This window comes from Cydia pomonella, chromosome 22 (genome assembly GCF_033807575.1).
Source record: "Cydia pomonella isolate Wapato2018A chromosome 22, ilCydPomo1, whole genome shotgun sequence".
In the NCBI taxonomy this organism is placed as follows: Eukaryota; Metazoa; Arthropoda; class Insecta; order Lepidoptera; family Tortricidae; genus Cydia; species Cydia pomonella.
This window is the reverse complement of record NC_084724.1, coordinates 7,668,544-7,687,193: the sequence shown is the minus strand read 5'-3', so window position 1 is coordinate 7,687,193 and position 18,650 is coordinate 7,668,544. Positions and strand designations below refer to the sequence as shown.

The 18,650-nt window shown below is 39.1% G+C and overlaps 1 protein-coding gene across 1 annotated transcript; it reads right to left on the bottom strand.

The window, feature by feature from the left end:
• Nucleotides 1-202: 202 nt before the first annotated feature.
• On the bottom strand, nucleotides 203-18,051 carry LOC133530161 (mannose-1-phosphate guanyltransferase alpha). The gene is made up of 9 exons (XM_061868018.1): nucleotides 17,753-18,051; nucleotides 15,232-15,430; nucleotides 14,296-14,464; nucleotides 12,859-13,070; nucleotides 11,384-11,480; nucleotides 7,913-8,071; nucleotides 6,426-6,546; nucleotides 4,816-4,959; nucleotides 203-3,171 (listed from the first exon to the last, which is right to left on the bottom strand). Exons 1-9 carry the CDS (start codon nucleotides 17,820-17,822, stop codon nucleotides 3,071-3,073), a joined length of 1,272 nt encoding a protein of 423 aa, XP_061724002.1. The 5' UTR covers nucleotides 17,823-18,051; the 3' UTR covers nucleotides 203-3,070.
• Between the last annotated feature and the right edge of the window lie 599 nt (nucleotides 18,052-18,650).

The window sequence follows — 18,650 nt, the reverse complement described above, 5'->3', positions numbered from 1 at the left end:
TTTAAGCGATGGCAACATTTTACCATAAACAAGAGCCAAAGAGCTGCTTAAATTTAATTTTTCATTGAAATTTGTGAGTTTGAAAATTAATGGCGCCATACATCCCTTAACTGGACCAAAAACATAGTTTTAATATGTTAATATTTTTGAAACCAACTTCAGCAGCTTTCATTAAATATTATATAGAAAACATAAAGGACGAATAGGACATACAACTTTTAACGCATAAAGCGGTAGAAATTCTACAGGTGTCGGTGGAATATCAAAAATACTCCAAATATTCTCTTAAATGTCCCATGACTGGTGGCGTTAACATTATTAGTGTTTTAGTCACTCGTGCGACATGCTTCGGAGAGCCTAGGTCTCCTTTTCCAAGCACTAAATGGGTGCGCTTCACGTACTGCTGCGCGCCGTGTCGCATGCTGCGCGCGCGCTGAGAGAGCCAGTTGGGGAAGGTCTTGCGCTGTCATTGTAGGCGGGCATGAAAAAGGAGACTTAGGCTCTCCGAAACATGTCGCGCGATTAACTAAAAAACACATGAGTTAAGCTGTAAAATTACGTCAATGTTAGTAGGTATGCACGACAGTTTATATTTAATTATGTACTTATAAGTTGAAAATAAGCTACTACAAGAATTAGATAATATTTATATTTTACACAGTACACTTAGATATTCTTAATTTATCTATTTATTTATGTTTAGAGATATCTTTGTGCAAATAAATTTAAATAGTTATAAATAAATGAGAAAGACTATCGTTTATAATATGGATGAACACTGTGTTGAAAAGTTTAGGATATAGTACATTACTAATATTACTATAGAGGCTGGGAAACGAAGGGTTGCAGACTAAGTAGATATAAACGGCCGAGCGTAGCGAGGTCGAATAGTGATACGCGGCCGGCAACCCTGTTTCTCGCCGAGATTTGTATAGTGCTTTTCTCAAACTTGCAATTTAATATTAATAATAATATGATGATGATGGTGATTGTTTCACGTCCTAATGGGATAGGTTATTCAGTGCGTGAAGTATTGATGGGAATAAAAATTTGATTATTTTGCGCTACGACGTACGCCATTAAGGTTTTTTTAATGTTTTTTGTGTCCGTGCGTCGTAGCGCAAAAATCATCTAATTTACGACCCCCTTTAGATAACCCTGAAGTAATAATAAAAATACACAAAAAAAAAACGCGTAATGGCAGAATGTAACGTACCAACAAAATGCTTATAAGTTTTTTTTATGGTTGAATGCCAAAACGTGTTGCAATTTCACGAGTCGGACTCGCGCACGAAGGGTTCCGTACCATAATTTATAAAAACGGCAAATAAATTATGTTTGTTGTATGGGAGCCCCCTTAAATATTTATTTTATTCTGTTTTTAGTATTTGTTGTTATAGCGGAAACAGAAATACATCATCTGTGAAAATTTCAACTGTCTAGCTATGACGGTTCTTGAGATACAGCCTGGTGACAGACGGACGGACGGACGGTCGGACGGACAGCGAAGTCTCAGTAATAGGGTCCCGTTTGACCCTTTGGGTACGGAACCCTAAAAAGAAGGTTGCCTTACAGGCCTAGGTGTGTAAAGCTGTATGAAATTTCTTTACATATCATCTTCACTCATCGCACCCGATATGTAGTATTTTCAACATTTCATTGCAAGTTTGAAAAAAAAAAACAATTTATTTAAATACAATACCTAAGTTTTTTCAGGTGATAGATACATTTATATTTACTATCTAGTTAAGGTAAATTCATATCTTTCAGTACTTTGTAAGTTTATAGTCTTATTCTATTATACCTTTAAAAGGATTTTCTACAATACATAAATAACTATATTACCAATAAGTTGGCCAGCGAGATGTATACAAATAAATCAATCAGAAGTGCAGTAAAAAATGTGATTTCTAATCGGGCTGGTCAGTCGCAGGATTTTACAGATTGTGCCAGCATAGGTTTTGGGAATAGGGGGTATTCCTGCAATGTTCTGCCGCCACCTATCGTAAACCATAGAGTAACTTATACATACTATGCCTTAAACTGTGTTTTGACAAGTTTTCACGTTTGTTTACATAGGGCCTACCGGGAAAATCCGCGTAAATCAAAATTTAGCTATCTGCCTCTTTATCGCTCGAATACGCAAGAGTGATAGAGAGGTTAGATAACGAAATTTCGATTTTCTTCTTTCACGGTAGACCCTCAGATTGTGATGGATTGTGGTAGTGGCGCCCCCTACGCAGAGTTTCGCATAATATTCCCCATATTGTCCAATACTTGTTTTTTTTTTGGAGTTTGCCTGGATGCTAGGCCCTTTATGCCAAATCTGACAGACAAAGCTAGAGACCCAAACCTTTGACAGTTGCTAATCCCACTCTCAATTTCACCCTGTAATTTGTTTAATTTTTTTGTATATAATACTGAAATTTTATATACAATATTGACTGTATAGTAAAACGGGTCACTCACGTTTGAAATAGAAAACACGTCTAATGTTTCACTCCGAGGAGCTTTACCAAAAGCCGTTTTGTGTGGGTTAACCTACTCGTGGGACCTGCGGTACGGCCTTCAGGGCATCAGCTGACGGTCTTTCTACTATGACACAGCCGATATTGGCCATGGAAATCTGTTCCTGGCTTGCGGTCTATTTATTATAAAAACAATGTAACAAACAAACAATTAGTAGATAATTTCGTCAGGTGACAACCAAAACTCACTAATTACTACCACAAGTTCTGAGCCATAATAAACTTTATTCAATTTTTTTTTGCTAGCCTATTGTGTCCCACTGCTGGGCAAAGGCTTCCCTCTCTTTCCTCCACGCGTCTCGGTCTATGGCTACATTAAGCGATTATTCCGAAAGACGTATTGTAATAATAAAACAAATTTGATTGTTTTTTTTTTGTAATTAGCTAGTTTTGGTTGTCACCTCACCGTCTAGTATGAGTTGCGTTCTCGCGCGAGTCTATACTTGAAGTCGCGCTAGATGCATGGAGTCGCGCGCGAGGACGGAACTCATGCTAGCAGGTCTGTGGATCTGTGGATTGTACTAACAGATGTACCGGTGTGTTTACAGGATGATTTCATGCTTAAAGCTTCTAGTTAGATGCTTGTGGGGCAGCACTATTGTGTTCAGAAGGATGGTTTCTGCGGGCACCACCACGCTGGCACCTAAACAAATACATAGTAAATAAATAATAATTCAGCCTATTATACGTCCTACTTCTGGGCACAACCCTCTCATGTGCGAGAGGGTTTGAGGTATAGTCCCCACGCTAGAGCATTTCGAGTTGGGGACTTGACATACACATTTGAATATCTTTACGGATTTATACAGGTTTTTCGTCACGATGTTTCCTTCACCGAAAAGCAAGTGGTACTTTAATATCATTTTTTTTACACATTAGGAATAAATTAGTAACTGCTACTAATTAGTATTTTATACAATCGTGTAAGTATATCAGTATTGTATACAATACTTTTTCTACGAGTCATCTAAAATAATAGTTTTTTACTATAAAACCTACATAATTAATGACATTGGTAAGTATCTCGTAGAAATTTAGTACAAAAGACATAAACACGCGAAACCCCGCCCGCCTGTCCCCCGTTTAGTCTTTTCTATGGGAGCGCGGCGGCACGTGATTGGTCAATTTCCTTTATAGTTGACTACGGCGTATCGAAATGAATATTATAGTTGAGTTGGGAGTCCATCAATGAAAAATATGCAATAGGGTATTTGACTACTAGTCAAATCAGATTCTTTTATCGAACTGTCAAAACGATTTTGCTACCATGGAATTTATATAGAATACTGGCATCACCTAATCATATTAGTTGTATACGGGTTTTAAAATAGAAATTGTGTCTAAAAATAACTGCTGTCTAAGTTTCTCTATTAATCTGCTGGTGCTTTATTTCATGCATGATGTAAAAGAATTTATTTTAAATACAGTCAAATACCCTATTGTATACTAAATTTTATTCAACCATTACAGTCGATGAGTAGAAAAAAGTATTTAATACTCACTTGTGGAATAAGGCATTGCTTCATGCCAAATTCCGTGATACTAGGAGATCAGAGGGCCTACCGCGAACCACGTTCGACGTGTTGCCTCCCTGTCACACTTACGTACGAATTCACAAGTGCGACAGAGAGGCAACACGTCGAACGTGGTTCGCGGTAGGTCCTCTGCAAACTTTTCAAGAGAAGACTCAAACACCGGTTATGAGATTAGGATTCTTTTGAGTGTCAAAACATGCTCGATAAACGAACGTATATTACCTATGAAGTTTGATTTTTATCACGAAATATGAATAATTAGAATTAACATGAGTCCCAAATAAAATAAAATAAACTGAAGGACACTGACTGACCACTTGGGACCGGGACGTTATTGAGGTCTTTTATGTGCATGGGACTTACCTAAAATAGTAATGGTGGGGTTGAACCCGCCGTCCGCGTTGAACAGAGCCTGGTTCTCCACCTTGGCGAATGGCTTGTTGGGGTCCGGGTCCGAAAGGGTCCCTTCTATCCGGGGTTTTGAACACTTACCTAAGATAGTGATGGAGGAGTTGAGCCGTCCGTCCGCGTTGAAGAGAGCCTGGTTCTCCATCTTGGCGAATGGCTTGTTGGGGTCCGGGTCCGAAAGGGTCCCTTCTATCCGGGTTTTTGAACACTTACCTAAGATAGTGATGGAGGAGTTGAGCCGTCCGTCCGCGTTGAAGAGAGCCTGGTTCTCCATCTTGGCGAATGGCTGGTTGGGGCCCGGGTCCGAGGGGGTCCCTTTTATCCGGTTTTTTTGGAATACTTACCTAAGATAGTGATGGAGGGGTTGAGCCGCCCGTCCGCGTTGAAGAGAGCCTGGTTCTCCATCTTGGCGAATGGCTTGTTGGGGTCCGGGTCTGAGGGGGTCCCTTCTATCCGGGACCACTCGCCAACACTTGCGTTTTGACCCACTGTATATAAAAGATAGTTAATCTTATACCTTTAAACGAGCAATTCTTGTATATATATATGTATATATATTTCTGTGATCTCGGAAACGGCTCTAACGATTTCGCTGAAATTTGGTATATGGGGGTTTTTGGGGGTATACAATCTATCTAGATTAGTCTTATGTTTGGGAAAACGCGTGTTTTCGAGTTTTCATGCGTTTTTCTTTCGACGCAGAATATGGTCGCTAATTTCGTGTTGCCGGCCACTGTCCGTCTGGTCCAGCGGTTTAAGACGCGGACGGCTAGAAACGAGTGTTACGGGTTCGAATCTCGCCCGGTGACTTACTTTTTTTATATATGGTTAAGTTTATATATATTTTTTTTTAATTTTTATTGTTTTAGACAAGTTTAATTTAGTAAAAAAATGTAGTTAAGATTATCACCTATAGACCACCATATTACAATAAATAGTTATAACCGAGCAAAGCTCGGTCGCCCAGGTACTAATAACTAATAAGGCTGGCGGTTTGCCTATGAAAACGATGGTCATGGGTTTGATTCCCGGTAAGGGCATTTATTTATGTGATGAGCATAGATATTTGTTCCTACCATCGTTGTCTGAGTACCCACAACACAAGCCTTCTTGAGCTTACCGTTGGACTAAGTCAATTGGTGTAAGAAAGTCCCTATGATATGTATAAAAATATAATAGAAAATCGTTGTATTGCACGTAGAACAGCAATGCGCAACCGCGCAGTACCTTCAAGATCTTATAGACAGTAAAAGAGAGTAATGGTGCTCCCACATTAGCTGTTATGTCAGGTAACATTGTCTGGTAGGGAGAACATAATAAAACACTATCAATAGTATAATATTGTCCCTGTCACACGATGGTGTATAACATTTTATAACAGCCAATATGTGGGAGCACCATAAAGGTCACAGCTCATTAGAGCCACCAGCAGCCGACCATCGCCTCGTCGCTCGGCGGCCAATCGTTGTTGACAGGCGGTCCTCGGGTGGACGCCACGTGGTCAGCGAGTGGACCACGCGTGGTCAACGAATTTTCGGTATTTGTAGGCTGTCATCGCGCGGTTCACGCGAGGCAGGCATTCGAGAAGCGAGCTATCATCGAGTGGTCCACTCGTAGTCCACGCGTGGACACGTCACGAGCGAGGCTTAGCACATTGTTACAACTCAACAGCCACTCGACTCAAAATTAAATATTGAAATTAAAGCCTATCTTGTATGTCCTATAGTATAATGTTTAAAATTTAGGTAACTGTCGGGTGGTCTACGCGTCGTCCACTCGTCGTCCACTAAGGTGAACCAAAAGTGAGTTGAGTTGGTGTGGAATTGGTATAGTGTGCGAAGACCTTAATGCTATACGGAGTTGATGTAGTGAACGCATGATCATACAAATTCATCTAAAGAATACTGGCTCTAATGAAAGACCTTCACCACACCTTACCTTAAGTAAAACTTACCCACAGAGTACATGACGAGCGAATGTTCGCTGATGGTGGCATTGTTCAGTATAATGGACTCCTTTATCCTTACACCCGCTTTTATGGTACACCCGGCGCCGATGGAGACATTCGGTCCGATCTGTGATACGAAAAATTTGAACCTAGTTAAGAAAATTTCGGCGGAAAGCGCCGACATTTTGAAACGTAATATTTAAATATAAGAGCCTCGGTAGAGAGCACCATTTTGTACCATTCGGCGTTGAAACTCTAGTTCCATGGGGTCCCAGCGCGCACAAGTTTTTTGGAGAAATCGCGAGAGGTCTGGTTCACGTAACTGGTGACCGCTGGCGGCTTCCTCGTATAACGTATCAGTATTGCGATACAACGAGGAAATGCCGCCAGCGTCCTTGGTACAATGCCTCAAGGGCCTATTTTAGATATAAGCTAGTTATATCTAGTAAACCTCTATATATATCCATTATGTATATTGTTATTGTAAATAAAGAATGCTTGTTAAGAATATTGTGGAATAAATTCTACTTTTATCGCCCGTTTCCTTCTCATTTGACTCTTTTGGCATTATTGATAAACGGTTATCAAATCAAAGAAGACATGCTAGTAACCGGTTTTAAAAATAGCGGTAATTATCGGTTTATATTGGTTTTACTCCGAATTTTCATAATAACGCGACCGTTTTAAGAACTTTATGGTAACCTAAATAAACCGGTTTATTCGACGAACGACTAGATAGACGTCCGGGCTGATGGTGTGCAGCGTAAACAAAGACACGGACATAGAAAGAAACCGGTTTTTATTGTTCGAAACCGGTTAAGCTGACAAGAACTTTATGGAAATGTTCTTCTAAAAACCTGTCTAAAAGTATCGGTTTTACGAACGAAACCGAAACTAAACGTTTTTACGCCAAGTACAAATGTTGAAGTTGAAGGTGACGGTTGCCAGGCGGACCCCAGGCTCAGAGAAAAGAAAGTTAGCGGAGAAATGCATGGTAGAATTTAGAGTGTCTTCTTCTTATGGTGCCGTCTCCTGCCGGAGGTGGCTATCATTAGGGCTATTTTTACGTTTGATACTACAGCTTGAAACAGCGATCTGGTGTTCATGTCGAACCAGCACCTGAGGTTTTGAGCCATGAGGTACGTCTACTTCTACGTTTTCATTTGCCCTGGATTTTCCCCTGTATTATCAGCTGGAGTTGGTGGTTTTTTTATAAAGTAGGCAAATGAGCAGACGGATCACCTGATGGTAAGCGATTACCGCCGCCCATGGACACCCGCAACACCAGAGGAGTTTTAAGTGCGTTGCCGGAATTTAATAAGGGAGTACGCTCTTTTCTTGAAGGTTTGAAGGTTGCATCGGTCCAGAAATACCGCATGGTATTTGTCATTTCGCAATACATGACCTGCAGTACTGCAGTCTCCGAATCTTCATTCAGAGTGTAGCGAGGGATAAACTGTTATTCAGAGCCAAGTGAGTGTTTCAAGTCTTACCACAGCGGAGTCGTCAACGCATGCAGTGGGATGCACAAACACATCCGGCAGTATGTTGTTGTTGTGTGTGTCACTTTGTTTTCTATGGAGTTCTAGATAGTGCCGGTTGGCGTATATGGCAGAGCCCGGAGTTTTTACTTGTGACCACCAGTTGGTTATCTGAAAAGTTAATAAGTTTTAGGTAAATATTTCATTTTTGATACAAGGTCCACCTTACAGAAAACAGCAGCCAAATAATTCCCTACTCATAGTGTTGTGTTCCTGCCGGTGAGTAAGGTAGCCAGAGCTCAATGAGGGGGCGAGGGGGTTAGGGTCGGCCATGCGCATGTAACTCCTCTGGAGTTCCAGACGTACATGGGTGAATCAACTTTTTTTGTTTTGTTATCCTGTCCCGTTGTCCAAGGGACAACAGTGGCACAGTTTGTTTGAAGAGACGTTGTATGCCATACTATTAACATGCTTAGTAGGGGGCCCATTATGGACATTGGTTATAACGACCACAAAAACGCAAGTTTAATACATTTAAGTACCATAAAATCAGTATTTCAATGAACTTTTGTCCCCTGGACAACTAATCGTAACCATGGCAACGAGTGACGCTAAAAAGTTGATTCTCCCACATAGGCTACGGAGACTGCTTACGATCAGGCGGGCCGTATGCTTGTTTGCCACCGACGTAGTATAAAAAAAAGTTTTATCGCTGACTGTACTTTTCTTACCATAGGTAACTAATACTCATCGAGACAGTAAAAACCCCAAACATAATTAGGTTGCGTTGTTGCATCACAGAGTTCCTATGGCCACCTCCTGTCTTCATCATCAGATCAGCTTGATTGTGCCATAATATTGCATTGTTACTCGACTTACATATCTATGCAAATTTTCAGCTCAATCGGAAATCGGGAAGTGGGTCAAATTTAGCTTTCAAGATTTGACCCACACTAACAGGGCAAGTTAAATAAAAGCTTGTAAAAAAATATTATAGGCGGAGGGAATACATTTTCCACAGTGATTTTGAATTCTATTTCAAAGTGACAGAGGGTACACTTTTGCATAATTTCTAATGTCTTTATGCGTGTTAAAGGGTTAAGACATTGTCAATATTTAGTCTATAATGAAACAGCCTAAAACAAAACAAAACCCAAATAGCTGACGTGGCTGAGTTGCCAAGTTGAAGACTGGGCGGAACACGTCTGCCGTATGCCAGATCTAATGGGCTAAATCAACCACCAATTGGGTCCCACAAGATCGAACCCGAGGTCGCGGCAAACCTCGATGGCGTTCGCGAGATGACCTTGACGCCTTCGACAGTATCTGGTGAGAGACAGGTCAAGGCAGAAGACAGGGAAGAGGTCAAGCCATTGCCCGGCAGTGGGATACTAGGCTAATAATGAATAAATAAATAGATAAAACGAAACACTGACTGATAGCATTAGAGTAGACGAGAAGTACTGTAGGATACCAAGATAACTAGTGGCTCTGTGAACTGTAGACCTCGCGAGCATATGTGGCTCCGCCATTTTGAAAACTTTCCAAAAAAAAATCGACAAAAAATATCACAAAATTTCACAAGAATCGGTTGAGAATTGCGACCTCTAGATGAGAACATCCGGACATTGTATGTTCGGTTTGGATCGTACCTATGGTCTCCTCTAGAGGTTTTTTTTACCTAAGCTGAAACGGAGACCTTGACTAACGCTCGGTCAATAAAAATACTGATATAGTATGTAAAAATAAATAATGTTTTTAATTAGACAGCTAGTGACGTCAAATGGAAATGTTATGGACGTACACAAACCACATGAGGGTTCTTAAAATTCTAGGGTCAAAGTCAGAGAAGGTAAATTGTTAGACTTGTAGACTTTTATGGTCTTGTATGGTGGCAAAATACGGGCGTTTATGTCTACTAGAAATTGTAAAACGAAATACATTCATAAAGTGGCCATGCAATTTTGCGCCACTTATACAGTCAGTGCCCTAACATAACTATCCACTTTTCTATACAAGTTGTGCACTTACTGTGCAAGTTAATATGAAAATGGCCATGTAGCCCGTACAACTGCGCGAAGAAATTAAAAGAAGAGCTCGGAGTCGAATAAAGGAAGTTGGATTAAAAAAAAATTGAAAGACCGGAAGTATGATAAACTTAAAAAAACCCGACAAGCGCGAGTCGGACTCGCCCACCTAGGGTTCCGTACAAATTTTATATATAAATTTTTTTATACTTTTAAAATTTTTCCCCGTACTTGTAGAGTAAGACGGTATTACTAGCCAAATTTCATAGTTCTAGGTCAACGGGAAGTGCCCTATATAAATTTTGATTGCCTTGAGTGTCGAAATTACGTTTTTTGCGGCACAAACGGCCGTATCCTTTTTTAATTTTGTTTTATTTTTTCACAGCTTCGAGACTGAGACTTGAGTTTTATGGTTTTAATTTCAGCTAGATACCTTTATGCGTGCCCGAGATAAAGGGTCTTGACAGACACAGACAGACGGACGGCCAACAAAGTGTTCCTATAAGGGTTCCGTTTTCCCTTTTGAGGTGCGGAACCGTAAAAACGAATGAAAAAAAGAAAGTATGGCTTACAGGCCGAAAGGGGCACTCCACATTCGGTAGAAATCTGCCGCACGAGGCTGAAGGCAGACTTGTTTCCAACCCCTCTCGTCTGTATTATGTTAACGGCACCAAACAAGGGACATTTAAGAGAAAAATTGGAGTATTTTTTATATTTCACCGACACCTATAAAAATTCTACGGCTTTATGCCTTAAAAGTTGAAAATCCTATTCATCCTTTATGTTTTCTATGTAATGAAAGCTGCTGAAATTGGTTTCAATATTATTAACAAATTAAAACTATGCTTTTTTGCTCCAGTCATGGGATGTATGGCGCCATTAATTTTAAAACAAACAGAATATCAATGAAAAATCAAACTTAAGCAGCTTTGCTCTTGTTTATGGTAAAATCTTGCCATCGTTTAAAAACTGATGGTAAATATTTATTTTACAGTATTTGTCTATACCATCCCTAATGGGACTGGGATTATAAGGGTGTTTACTATTTTACTTATTACACCTGTAAATTATTCTTATTAATTTACAGATATTTCAGAATGCTGATGGGGCTGTCACGGTTCTGTAGCGCCTCGACGATGTTTGCAGAGGCGCGCACAGACGGGTTCCATGCCATCTTGCGTAAGCGTTCAGCATCTTTAATGCAATGAGCGAGAAGCAGTCCCAACAGCTTTCTGAAAGTATTAGCCGATAGATGCGACTGTCGAATATGGAGGCGCCTGGTAGTTGTGACTGGGCGACCTGTACGTTGTTTTGTTACTTTTTAGTTTAGTTTAGTTGTAATTAGTAAATACTAACACTAGTTATTAGGTACGTAGCTTAGATAAACTAACAAAATCTATGGATTGTAAAGATCTGAAATAAATGATAATTTAATTTAATTTAATTAATTTATTACCTGCATAGCATAAAGGGTGTTAGTGCCAGCCAGCGGCGCCAACACGTCCTGCTCCCAAGACATGCAACCAGGGTTTGGGGTGGTTTGGTTGTTGCCACTGAAACAATCAGAGATGTGACTTATTTGAAATACTTGTATTTAAAATGAAATACAAAATGCAAACACATGACCCCAAGCGTAGCGATGTGATCCTGAAGTCGATGGAACTCCTCAAATTTTATAAACCGTCCAAAAGCGATTTTATCATTTCAGTACCGATTACATACTAAACTACCCAAAAAAGAATGTTTACAGGGTTCATGATTGTAAGTAGATATTATGTGGATTTCTTGTAAAAGCAACATGCTTTTTGTCTCAAAAAGTACTATTTTGCGACATAGACCCGACGAAGACAATAAAATGATAGATAGATAGATAATCCGTTTATTTGTTTGCCACAATACACAGAGAAAATACAAATAATAAAATGTTAAAAAAAACAGATTATACAAAATCAAACAAGAGAAACACAATTTTTTACAAAAAAAAGTAAGAAGAAAAAATATACTGATATACCGTTCCATACATATAAAAATGCTGTGTGCGTCGCAGCAAAACAAAAAGGTTCTGGCTCAGTATTACAGTTCACCCCATCGGAGAGGCACTGATATTCCGCCAGGACCAGATCACGTCAACCAAGATACAGTGTAAAAGATGTAATATTCAAAGTTAGTGCTTACATAGAAATTATGGCATTAAAACTGTGTACTGATTTACGGAACTCTAAAATTCAAGTTCAAATTCAGGTGTTAGGGAAGATTATGGGACCTGAGGCGATGGCAGTTGGAGGATTCGAAAGAATGCCGAAATAGAAGAACTAATAGCCGAGCCGAATATAATAGGTGAGACCAATACGGGTCTCTATTGTTTCCCATAAAGTTTTAAGTCATAATGTATTGTTTGTCCGCATTTTCGTTAGCCATAATTTGGTTTTTCTCAGAAACGCGTAACTTTTCAGGATTGCTATAAAGTAAACCAAACCTAACCTAACCTATCTATAGGATAACCTAAGGAAATTCCTGAAAAGTTAACGGTTTCAAAGTTATGACTAATGATAGTATGACTATCATTACATTATGACTTTCAATAATTATGCCAAATAAAGGGGTCCGGACCAAAACTCATCGTCTCCGCTGGCTTGGCCACCTCGGAAGGATGGGTGACGATCGGGCAGTCAAAAGGGCTTACTTGGGTCGACCAACTGGACGCCGTCCTGTTAGTCAAAATATCGTTGAATAATATAAAATAGAGTGGAGGCAGATCTCAGTGAGCGGCGTTAGCGAAAGCTGGCGCGAATCCGCTCTGGACGGAGCAAGTGGCGTGCTCTTGTGTTGGAGGCCAAGATTCATTTTGGGTCATCGCGTCAGCCAAGTGGTAGAAGTAGTAAAATTCAAGTAACTGAACAAATAAAATGTACCTCATCTAAAAATACTAACCTGTAGTAGTCAGCTTCTTTCCTTTCCAAAGCCTTTGCCATAGTTTGAAACACCCTCGGCGCGCAAACGTAAACGCCACAATTGATCAGTGCCGACACGTACGAGGCAGGCTTCTCTACATAATGTGTTACTGCTTTTGTACTGGACTCGCGCACCATGCAGCCATAGTGGATTGACTGCTGGCGGGTCGCTTCTGTGCCCATAATTGTAACCTAGAACAAAGAATACAAAATATTAACATTGCCTGCCTCATTGTACTAAACGGCCTCGTTTATGTTCAGCCGTATAAGAACTCGACGAAAAACACTTTCTGCTGTGCCCCAGTTTATTAATTGAATAAGTTTTTGGCAAAAATTTCATTTTTGGTACAAGCTTTTATCGCTGACTGTACTTTTCTTTCCACAAGTAACTAATACTCATCGAGACAATTCTAAAAACCCCAAACACAATTAGGTTACGTTGTTTTATCACAGAGTTCCTATGGCCACCTCCTGTCTCCATCATCCTCCATTTTTCCATGATAAAAACTATTCTGTCATTCTCCAGGACTCAAATTACCAATCTAAGAAATAAGAATGGGGTTCATTGTAACATCCTCCGATTAATTGTACTATAATAATGATGATGATGATGTAATCCTGTTATCGCTCATTAGGGCTTGCAGAAGAATTTTCCATTTGGCGCGATCCTGAGCTGGAGCTGGAAGTAGCCAGCTCTTTCCAGCCGAGTCCTGTTGAGCTAGCCTCCTTCTCAATTGATTACCTCCATGTGGTACGAGGCCGCCCTGACCGTCTACTGCCAGTCGACATTAAATTTTGTATCAATTTTGCTCTAAAATTATAGGTTGGATAGATCTTCCTTGCATCGCATTCCTCAACATTGAGGGTCGTAACCTCCCTTTTGTATCACTTTCTATCTTATGATCTTTCTCCATCTGTTTCCATCCCTGGCGGTGTGGAGAGCCATGTGAACTGTGGAGTCAAGAGCGGTGCGGACCTGATCAGACCAACGTATTGGACTGCGTCCGCGTCCAGGCCTTTTCCCATCTACTTTGCTGATCAAATGAGCTTTTCGAGGTTGCTACCGTCTTTTCTTGCAATATGACCGAAGTATTCAAGGACTCTGCATAGAAATTCGGAAGACTGCCACGATGAGATTGGATGGATTGATCACAAACTGGCGCAATGAAACTGTTATTTTAGTTTATTAAGGGATACGGAAACAATGTTCAGACCACTATTGTACTACAGTCACGTCTGAAAATATCAATACGGACAAAGTACCAAAAATATGTATACACCACCTTAGTATATGAGCAATAAGGTCGTGTATACATGTTTTTGGCACTTTGTCCGTATCGATATATTCAGACGTGACTGTACCCATGGTTATCTTAGCTCTTACACAACAATAGTGTTGAATAGTAAACTGTCTCACCAGAGAATTAGGCCTCTCCATATGGAACTCCCAGAGCTGTTTAAGTGGGAAGTCAGCGCACACGTCCCCATTGAGCAGGAAGAAAGCTGCCGGGTTCCCCGCTCGGATCTGGTCACGGAAGTGGTATAGCCCTCCACCAGTGCCTAGTGGTGTAAACTCTTGGAGGTATCTAAAAGGAAAAAAAAAATTGTTAGAGTAACCTGTGGCCGGCCTATATGTATAGATCATAGGAGAAACAGGTATCTGAAACTAGGTAAGAGCTGTCTGAGACAACTGACTGGTATTATTACTGGTCATAAATAATCTTAATAGACATCTGAAGATAATGGGCGTAAGTAAAGACGCCTCCCGAGAGCAGCTTACACTTACTAGTATAATGTATTTTATATGCCAATATAATACATTCGGTAGTGATACATTAAAAGAGAGTGAACTAAAGGATGTTGAACTTAAAGATGTCCTTCTGTTCTGCAGTAAAACGAGGAGAAGAGAGTAGAAATGCCGCCGGGACAGTAACCTGCAGCTCCAACTCCAGGGAATTGGGCTGAATGAACGCAAGGAGCGAGCTAACAGCTGGGTGTCCCTGCACTACATCTACATCGACAACCTGTGGTCCTAGTGAAAAAGGGTACATGTCTCGCGCAGCTTAGATATAAAAGGATATAAGTTTTAAGCTACTGAATAAAAAAAAATATATTATTTTATAAGTGTTACTGGAACTTACACCCTTTTACACCTGCGCTGCCCGAGATTTGTACCCTTAATGTATAAATAAATAAATGTTATGGTAAAACCGAAAAAAATAAATTTTATTTGTGCGGTTTTAAATTTCCTGATAACTACAAGAGCTGTTTGTTTTGTCAATCAATAGATCCAGCATTGGCAACACAACTTATATTTAGATTAGATAAAGCAGTATTTTTATTGGAAACTGACCTAATAGCAACAGAATATTCTCTATGCATGTCACCAACAAACTGTGCCATAGTTGCAGCCGTGTAAGAGCCAATGATGAGGATCTCCCGGACTTGAGGTAGCTTGACACAGGCAGCAATGTGATGCTGAATCAACGGTACTCCGGCTATTGGGAATAGAGGCTTTGGAGTGTCAAGAGATAGAGGCCGGAAGCGGGTCCCTGAAATTGAACAGTTATGAATTGTTATTGGTTGATGTGGAACCACATTCAGAATTACATGAAAATCCATGAACAAGGCATATCGTCAGGTGACAAGCAAAACTCACATATTACCACCACAAGTTCATAGCCATAATGAAACACGTTACTTCTAAATGAAGGTTATTTTTTTAATTGGTGAGTTTTATCGCCTGTTAAGCCACCTAACGATTATGTCCACCACTGGAGGAGAAATTGAAAAGAGAAGTTATACCTTAGGGTTTAGTAATGGATGATTGCCCAATTCATTTTAATTTAAATATAATATATATCAACTAGCATTATTTTTACACAAACTCAAATAAGAGGTACAATTGGATGCATAATCTCGTTTATTTTGTTTTCTTTTCAGAAACAATTCAATTAAAACAAAAAATATTACTTTGCTAATCCACGAAAAGATAACATGCTAGTCAATCAGTGCTAACCCGTTATACTTACTTGCGTATTTTTACATGCAATTAATGTTCTCACAAGTTTCTTACGCAAGTAAGTATAACGGGTTAGCACTGATTGACTAGCACATTATCTTTTCGCGGATTAGCAAAGTAATATTTTTTATTTTAATTAATATGGATTTCCACAAATGAATGCCTGATTCTATCATTACTTAGAAACAACTCAAACAAAAACTCTAAAACTATTATTTGCATGCAAATCACATGAATATAGATTTTACTACAGGAGTTTATAAAAGTATAGTTCACTATAGGTACTTTATTAATTCATATAATAACTAATGATTTTCTTGAAATCCTGGACAGACAAGTTGTGCCTCATCTTTAACATAAACTATTTTTGTATCTGTGTGTAGCAACGTAAAATAGTTTTCCTACTCCTCTACTGTTATCTGTCATTTATGCATTCATTAACACGAATATAAGAACATACATGCCATTCTAACAAAAAAAAAAAAGAACATACATAAAAGATTTCAAGAAAAGTCTATATTGTCTATTCCTCATAAAAGCTCTTGTGCTTTTATAAGCTATAATGTTACTGCGATTAATGGCTACCAACCTAACAAAACCAAAACGAATACAGTTTTAAACTAAGTGCATTGCTGCCAACGTACAAAATATTCATTTGGTTGCATAGTAAAAATAATTACTTCATAAGTCAGAAACACGCATGTGACACCCGTAATATAGCAACACCCATAGACTACGAAGACCGCTTAGCGTTGCTTGTTAGTCTCCGTAGGCTACGGTGGCCTTGAGTTGAGATTGAGAAAAAACTGTCCAAAAAATTAATTTAGCAAGTAGCAAGTACCAGGGCCTCATGAGTTACGAGGAGGTGTCGCCGACCGGCCGGCCGCGGGCCGCGGCCCGGGGCGGGCCGGGCGCGTAACAAGGTATGCTCGCGCGTCTTGGCTATATACTTTTGCTGTAATTTGTTTACCTAAATTAAGATTTATTTTTGTTGACTCGTAGGAAAAATATTGTATGCAACGTTGTATAAGTAGGTCAAAAAATTCTCGTGGCGTATTCCTTTACAATGTTCGCCTACGCCTTCGGCTCCGGCTCACATTGTAACTCACGCCACTCGCCTTTTTTGACCCTTCTTATACAACTGTTGCATAAAATACTATAAAAAAAGGCCTTAATATTTTAGAATACCTAAGGTTATTAAAAGTTTAAGTAAGTGTTGATATTTGAAGATAATTTCATCATAAAAACATCAAACATAAAGTTAATTCTCCAGTGTCATGGATGATCGATTTGACACTCCTACATGCTTTGTAATAGCTATTGTTGTGTGTTGTATTGTTGTGACGACCGGTCTAGCCTAGTGGGTACTGACCCAACGTATGAAGCCGATGGTCCTGGGTTTGAATCCCGGTAAGGGCATTTATTTGTGTGATGAGCACAGATATTTGTTTTCTATGTATTTACGTATTTATATATCATTGTCTGAGTACTCACAACACAAGCCTTCTTCAGCTTATCGTGGGACTTAGTCAATCTGTGTAAGAATGTCATAATAGTTTTTAATATTTTATTTATTTATTTATATAATTTTGATAACTGTTAAAAACCATCGTGAAGGCTGCGTTTGACCAAATATGTGTGAGGATGTGTTGCGAGTGTTGTGTTTGTTAAGAACAAATAGTAACCAATAGGAACACTTCATCTGTTTTCCGCGCTCAGCGTGCAGTGACTCTATTGGTTCTTAAAAACACATCCCTCGCACAAATCGCACATCTCTGCACGAACCTAAAAATACAAGGTTTCATTCTTCTTATCATCTACTAGCCGGTGATAAGTGATAAAACAGATTTACCTTTCTGCGGTCCCCCTATAAGTATTACTGCTTTTAACATAGTAGAATTATCGTACAGCGGCTTATCCATTGTGCTTTCACGATTAATGAATATTAGCAGGAATTTCAATTGAAAGTTTTCGTATTTTTTCAATGTTTACAATACACACGTCATACAAAAAGTGTCAATGTCAAATGAAATAAAAATGTCTAATCGGATGTTTAGTGTACGTTCGAAAACTAGAGTACTGTAATACTGTCTGACTCTGTAAAAAAAAAAACAAATACCTACGTCTAATGTTTTTTTATTAAAATAATTGTAATAGATATGCTCATTCATTGTAGTAAATATGTAGCTTATAATAATAAAATAATGTACATAATTACTTACTAAGTATATTAAAATGCATAAATAATTAAAATTTGTTTATATTTGAAAGTTCCGTCAAGTGTTCCAATGTCATTGGTCGTTTTCTCCTTTTGCAATTCGCGCGTTGATTATTGAATGAATATAACTTTATTTAATAACTTTAGTTAAGATTCAAATGTGTAAGTAATGTGTAAGTTCGTTTTCTTCTTGCGAGGGCGATGTAAAAGTCTGTATTGCTAAGGCAGGCGAAGTTTGTTTTACCCTCTCAAAAAACGTCCCTTCAATAAGCATATACCGATGTCCATGATGGTAAAATGTATATCATCATTTTTTACAAACGATAATTTTCGTTACCTATTAAATAATTAATCTTCCATTAATATGAAAGGTTAGCTTTATTCTTTGAAATCAGGGCTATAACCGCGAAAATCGAAGTTCGTCAATTGCGGGCATTTTTCTCTGTCACTCTAATTATATCTTACTAAGAGTAAAAGAGAAAGATCCCCGCAATTTGCGAATTTCGGTTTTCGCGGTAGGCCCCCTGTGCGT